The sequence below is a fragment of the Myxine glutinosa genome, chromosome 14, assembly GCF_964187855.1.
Source record: "Myxine glutinosa chromosome 14, kmMyxGlut1.1, whole genome shotgun sequence".
Lineage (NCBI taxonomy): Eukaryota > Metazoa > Chordata > Myxini > Myxiniformes > Myxinidae > Myxine > Myxine glutinosa.
The window spans coordinates 13421160-13428746 of record NC_136274.1 but is presented as its reverse complement, the minus strand read 5'-3'; the positions used below and the strand labels follow the sequence as shown (position 1 = coordinate 13428746).

Sequence of the window (7587 nt, the reverse complement as noted above, 5' to 3'; positions counted from 1 at the left end):
GGCGTGGCTCCGCCCACAATGGGCGCAATACACTCACTCTAGGTAGGACACAACTAGATCATGATATCAACCTCCCACCCAAGTTTCATCAAGATCGGATGACATCATCGGGTAGTTATGCTGCGGACAGACAAACACACAGACAGACACACACCCATGACGAATATAGTGGTCACTTGATAACTCGTGAACCAATTTAATAAGATTTTTAATAAGTTAATTTTTTCATAAATGTTATGTTTTATAACATTCCAATTCATTTTTAATAAGAGCTTGGATAACGAGTTTGATAAATTAATTTCAGTTCATGAAGAATTAAAAAAAAGATATATATCACTCAGTTTGATATTAAAATTAGAATGGCCATCTTATGGTAAAAAAATTTTAAAATCATTTCCTTGTGTTGTGTGTGTGTGTGTGTGTGTGTGTGTGTGTGTGTGTGTGTGTGTGTGTGTGTGTGTGTGTGTATATATATATATATATACAGTACTCTGTGTGTGTGTGTGTAGGTGTAGGTGTCGGTGTGTGTGTGAGAGGGTGTAGGACCTCGATCACCCAAACTCCTGGACGGTTTCCCCATCTCTACATAGACTACATACTTTATATTTAGAATTCCCATTCAGTTGTACACAGTTGTACATTCAGTTGTACACTATATAATAATGGACACAAGATGGCGCTATAGATTTTGCTAATTAGCATAACTAATTAATGTGCAACTTTTTGCACTGACGAGTTGTGAATTCTTTCTCAGTGATTTTTTATCTAAATCTTTGCAAAATTTCAGGTAGATACCAGAGGTGGGTCACGAAAGTCAAAAACTAGACAGATTTTGGAGGCTTGGCCCACTGTCTAGTATAGTTGTCGTCCTGCCGCATACATCAGGAGAGTCGGTGTCCACGTTTTTGCTTCCTTGAACACAAGGGTTGGTATGGAGAGGATGGAATAAGTACAAATACTTTTTAGTTTCTGGTGTATCCAGGACCAGTAAGTACCAAGCAGGAAGTGGAGACCCTACATTTACAAGGAAACTCACACTGTACATTTACAGCTCTTTTAATATGCTACAATTACTGCAGCACTCAATTGAGACACCTTTCCAATAGGTAACACAGACTCTCTGCTTCATGGGTTCAAGCACTGCATGATACCAAAGGACAGTCCATTTGTGATCGTGCCACAGATTGTTAAAACAAAGTTTATTTGCGATCAGTGGCGCTCATGTTAGTATGGCAGGGCACTATTCATGATTTTTTCTTCCCACATTTCTTAACATAGTGCTGGGGCTGACAGGATGGCCTAGGCCCTAGAGGTGTGCACACCTGCCTCTAAGGTGTCTAGCCTGGGTTTGAATCCCGACTCAGCCATGGACTGTCATCTCGGTGTTGCACAGGCAGGGTGATTCATCGATGTGTGTGCCATCCCTCGGATGGTCGTTAAACGGGAATCTCGTCTCCCAGCATTCGTTGGTAGACGTTAAAGATCCCACGGTCTCCTTTGCGAAGAGTAGGCAAGCTATCGCAGGTGCATGAACAAATTACAAATGCCTGCCCTAGCCAGGAGAGGGCATGGCACCGGCAGCAAATGATGCTGGCTTTGGAGGCCAAATGAGACCCTGCAGCCCTGTGCTGCATACAAATGAAGAAGAAGAAGAACATAGTGCTCTGACACTTCAATACACCTTTGCCATCATCTGAGGAGCTCGTGCATTCCATCAGAGCTCGTTGGTTGTTAGTCTGGCCAGGTAAAATTGACACCACTTCCTTCACAGGTGTCACATCTGCAAATTGATGTCTCCCGGAAAGCCTACTTCATTGTTTTGGAAAGGTTAAATTCAAAATTGTGTAAGGTCAGTGGCATCGGGTCGATTCAGCCCGAGTTCACAGGCCAACTTTTGAACACATTTGATTGTTGTGCTGGCCAGGCCATGTGTGTGTGTGTGTGTGTGTGTGTGTGTGTGTGTGTGTGTGTGTGTGTGTGTGTGTGTGTGTGTGTGTGTGTGTGTGTGTGTGTGTGTGTTTGGGTATTGTCATGCTGCAACAAAACTATGAGTTCCCTTTGAAAAAAAAAAAACCTCAACAGAGCAGAATGCCATTCACAATCTCCAGGGCATTGCCATGTTTAACAGTGTCACAAGCTTCACACGCGTGTTTCCAAAACTACGCAGTCTATGAAAACCCCAGATCACACAGATTACCAAAAACCTCTTTTCTTAATTTTTTTTCCCTTCCCATTTGCTTTGTGCGGATAAAATCCACTTGCAATACGATGAGGATTCAGCTGAATGATATGTCATATCGTGACACTTTGTGCTTATTCAACCTCCCCTAAGTTGCAGAGCATCAGCACAGAATCATTACAAATACAACGTGAAGTAACAAGTTCTAAATAATCGTACCAATACGTGCACAGGGCATTCTGAGCATTTGCCATACAATGTACAAAGACCCACACACGTTCCCCTTCATAAGCTTGGGCCTCGATAGAAAAAGAAAGAAAGAAATCACCAAACGACGCACATCATGGACATGGCAGTATGTGGTACCACACTGCGGGAGAAATGCAATACCCTGTGGGTGGTAGTTCTATCAAATTTTTCAAATACATTGCAAGACCCCGACGAGCAATTGTTATTTTAAAAAAACAAATATTTTTTATCACTGTAGATGTACAAATCAGTGCTGATGAAGAAAACAGAAATGAAGAAAGCCTTACGATTTGGACAGGAGAGCCCATTGTACAATGGATGATGAATGGCCGAGTCGGAACGGTGAAGAATACAATCTCAGTAACAAAAACAACAACAAAAAAAAACTTTCCATTATGCGGTGCTTTTGTACTTGCTGCACTGGAAGAGGAAGGATGGCACTCAGGGTGCATCAGGTTGCACTTTGTCCAAACACCCCTGCCAAAAGATCACGAGTTGGTCATCCTTGTTTGTACAAAACTCGACGAGGCTGCGGAGCAAGCGTTCTGCAAACTTGTCATCGCCGGTAGCCGCCGATCGCCAGCTCTTGCTCAGCATGCTGTTTGCCGTCCAATTGAAACCCAACTTCTCCTCAGGTAGGACCGTCGGCGTGTTGGTATTGGAAGAGTTCCGGCGCCTCCGTGATTGCTCCGATGCCAGTTTCCGCTTGCAGTAAGGCAGCTGCACAAACGCTACACCTGCCATGAAAATGTACACCTTATTGCAAGTATTAAACGCACTAGTCTACTTGCCAAGCCTATAGAGCCCTCTTGTGAACCCGGAAATGTTGAGTACCCCCAACGTTTTAAGTTAGAAATGTACAGTATGGGTCCCCAGCACTTAGAAACTGCCGGATGCTAACTTGCATATGTTGGGCAATTAGCAAAATTAGCATTAATAGCATTAACCCTATCAAACATAGGCCTGGGACACTGAAATTTCTGTTTCGCTCTATTGCTCCGTTTGAATGCTTCGTGTGAGCAAACTATTTGAAGGATCCGTATGAAATTTGGACATAATACACTTAGACAGATATGCTTTCCGTGAGTGTTCTCATAAAAATTTCCTGCGATCAAAATTTCATGTGAAAAAAGGGATGTAAAAGCCGTGGATTTTTTTCACCCAACATTTTTTTGCGCGGTTAGTGCCCCTACTCTCATGTTGAGCTACAGTTTCAATGTTAGTGTTTATTTGAACAGATCGTAACCTGGCACGTTCAACGCACTAAGCCCCATCTCGCTAGCTGCTATAGTTTTTGAGATATTGAGTATTTAGATTAATTTTTAGTCCGGCTATGGGTGGATTGTTTCATCACCCCTACCCTAATAGCTCACAGGTTCTGGCGAGCAGAAAGAGAGGGTGATTGGATGCTGCGACAACACTGCCTTGAAGAGATGCTGCCCTATTTCTTTGCTGCCGGTCATCACCACTACACAAGATGGATCACATGGCATCTGCGCGACATGCAGTACCTTCCTGCTACTGCCAAGGATGACCTTTACGCTGGAAGCCATGTGTGCCTCCACTCTGATGGTGCAGCTGCAGTGAGTGGAGACATGTTTGGGGAGCAGACATGCATCAAGCAAGGGAAGGGAGGAGGAGGCATGAAGGGCATCTCCACCAACCCTGAGCAGGTCGCCGTGTGGATCCAATCTTTCGGCATCTGCTCCTATCTCTCCAAGTCATTGGATGAGATTTACGACGATGCTGAAGCACCGGATAAGACAATGAAGCCCAACAGACACAAAGAAGAGGGTAAAGGACGGCGGGAATTGGACGCGGAGGACCGGGCTAAAATCCTGAGAGTGCTACAGGAAAACTCCCATCCACTCACCATAGAGACCGCGACCCTCCACCATATCATAAATGGCCAGGTGGCAGATGAAAAGGTGAATGTGCAAGATGCATTGAAGATTGGACAGGACATGAGCACACTGTTCTCCTTATTTTCTCCTGAGATATTTCATACGCCCATCTCAAATAAGGTGGTGACAATGACATTCACCAAAAAAAGAGTGAAGGTCAATGCGAAGATCATATGTGACCTTGAGGCGTTGTTTGCTCGGCTGCTGGTGGTGGGGAGCAAGAGAAGAATGGAGCTCTCTGCCCTCTTTGACTACGAGCTCGGCCCGGTCCCTGCATCCATCATCGATGAGTATGGATGCTTCAGGAAGGGTAACAAGTCTGTGATCGTCCAGCGTCTTGGAATCCTTGCCCCCAATCCCCACCCACCACATGTTGTACTCGTTGATGCATCGCAGCTCATCTACCACGTGGTGTGGCCATCGTCAGGCACTGTGGCTGACCTCGCAGCCAGCATGGGGCGCCTGGCTTAATCGCTACATCACCGAAACATTTGTCATCTTTGACCGGTATGAGCAAGTCTCTGCCAAAGACCACGAGAGGCAGAGAAGAGCTGGGGAGAGCTCAACAGAGTACCGACTCTCACTGACAACGCCTCTACCTAGCCGCGACAAAGTGATGAAGAACAAGACAAACAAACGGAGACTGGGTGAGCTCCTGTGCACACACAGCATAGATCACATCAAGATGGTCAGCAAAGCAGACAGTATTGTCACTCATGACGAGGCTGACGTCTCCCTCATCTCATACATGTTGGATGCAGCCAGTCACGGAGCTGAAACTGTCCGCATTCTCAGCGACGACACTGATGTTTTCGTACTCATGGTCTATTGGTGCTGGAAGGTGGGTATCACATATATAACCTGCAGATGGAGAGATGGGATGGCACTATTCTCAACATCAATTCGACAGTAGAGAATCTCGGTGAGCAGTGTCGCTCCATCCTGGCTATGCATGCTCTCTCCGGATGTGACACCACCTCCTATCCCGCAGGGAAAGGGAAGGTGTCCGCATTCAAGGCCATGAGAGTAGTACCTGGTGACCTGCTTCACTTCATCGGAGAAGAGGGAGCTACTGATTTACAGATTACAGAGGCAGTGAGTGGTTTCTTCCTGGCTCTGTACAACGAGAGGGAGTCGGCATCTCTGAACGTCGCCAGATATGACATCTACCGAAAGCGCAAACCCCCCCCCCCCCCCCCCCCCCAGCACTGAAGACACTGCCTCCTACAGAGCGCAACGCTCTCCTCCATGGACGGCGTGCCCATCTACAGGTGCTGCTTTGGAAAGCAGCAGACTGCCCTGACCCACCAGCTGTGGACATAACAGAGTTTGGATGGAATAAGAAGGAAGGCGAGAAGGGAGAGGAAGTCATCATGCCCATCCTGGATGCAAGCCCCGTTGCTCCTCCTGCCGTGTTGGAAATGATCAGCTGTAGCTGCAAAGCTGGGTTAAAGCCCTGTTTAACAGCAAAGTGCAGCTGCGTAGCTGCAGGCCTGGCCTGTACCAGCTACTGCTTCTGCAAAGGCTCTGATAGTACATGTTGCAACACACTCACGCACTCACAGCAAGAAGAGCAATATGACAAGAATGTAGAGTCAGGAGAAGAAGATGAAGACGATGAGGATGAGTTTTATGATGAGGATATGCTTTATAACAGTGCAGAGTAGTAGAAGTGCAAGACGCTCTTTCTTGATGGAAGTTTTATGTTGTGTAACTAATGCACATATTTTTCAGCTCTGATAATTTTGGGTATACTTGTGTTTTAATTTTGAGGATATTATTTACCCATAGTCATATTATTCTAGTTTGGTATGGTACTTGCCTTTGTTACCTCTAATACCTGTGAATAAAAGTGGAGCAATAGAGCGAAACAGAAATTTCAGTGTCCCAGGCCTATGTTTGATAGGGTTAATGCTATTAATGCTAATTTTGCTAATTGCCCAACATATGCAAGTTAGCATCCGGCAGTTTCTAAGTGCTGGGGACCCATACTGTACATTTCTAACTTAAAACTTTGGGGTACTCAACATTTCCGGGTTCACATTGCTGGCAAGTAGACTACACGGTGGGTAGAGCCGTTCAAATAAAGTGCCAACAAATGCGTATCAATACGTGCCTTAAACTAGAACACATGTAAAACTTGAACGGCAAACCTCCCCGGGCTGAACAGTTTATTTTTTGTATCCCACTGATAGGCCATATCTGGATTCGGACCCGAACCAAAATCTAATCAGCTTGTTCTTGTCACTTGCCCAACTCATCCACCTAGTTGTTTCACAACTCGTCCACAACGTTTTGAAATATCATGTTATTTATCGTTTTTGGCCCTAACACTCGATGGTGAAAAATCACTTAATTTTTTTTTAAACTCTTATCCGTATCCGTATCCAGATCTTCACGAAAATATATTCAATTCTTCCTTCTCTCACACCCAACCTCTCAACCAAGTTTCGTCTGAATCCGTCCACAACTTTTTCAGATATCTTTCTCCATATAGTTTTTGGCCCTATCTCTCAATGGTGAAGAATCACACTTAAAAAAATTCTAGTAGCCGGATCCGGATCCAGATCTTCACCAAAACTGAATCAATTCGTCCTCGTCACATATGCTACATCTCCGCCAAATTTTGTCTGAATCCGTCCACAATTTTTTGAGACATCTTGTTCACAGAAGGTCAAACAAACACACAGACAAACAGACAGATGAAAAATCGGTCAGAGACCGAGGACTTGCCGGAATAACATATATATATATATATAACCACCTTTAGAGGCCATTTTCCCCCGCAAAGCGGGGGTTGGCCTTTTTCGGGGACCATGGTTGTTATTGTTTTTTTGGTCCCTTTTTTGAAGCAATGTTTTACGGCCGGATGCCCTTCCTGACGCCAACCCTTTTTGTCACCTTTTTACGACAAACAGGGAATTACCAGTGAACTGGTACTCAATTTGCCGACCTCGGAAGGATGACAGGCTGAGTCTTGCCGACCCCTGGCGTTAATTCAGCGATCGACCGGGATTCGAACCCAGGATCCTAGGATCCCAAGCTGGCACCCTAACCGCTAGCCCAACACCAGGCTGTGTTGGGAATGTGCCGGAATGTACTTTTTAAATTGGCCATTTTGGATCAAAATGGTGGGAAATCTATACATGTATATACACTAAGCAATGGAAGGTAACTGAGTAAGTGTATGCATATCTCTTGTCCTTTCAGAGTTATAGTGGTTTGAAACATATTTTCAATGAAAACTTGGCCCCC

General features: G+C 45.1%; 1 protein-coding gene across 3 annotated transcripts in view; it reads right to left on the bottom strand.

The window, feature by feature from the left end:
- Nucleotides 1-1040: 1040 nt before the first annotated feature.
- DEPDC5 (DEP domain containing 5, GATOR1 subcomplex subunit) overlaps nt 1041-7587 on the bottom strand; it is a 159917-nt gene continuing 153370 nt past the window's right edge. For all 3 annotated transcript variants that reach the window (XM_068135206.2, XM_078767894.1, XM_078767893.1), the window contains exon 42: nt 1041-3165. In XM_068135206.2, coding sequence (XP_067991307.1) covers nt 2870-3165 — 296 coding nt within the window. In that variant the 3' untranslated portion in view covers nt 1041-2869. The remainder of the gene's footprint in view (nt 3166-7587) is intronic.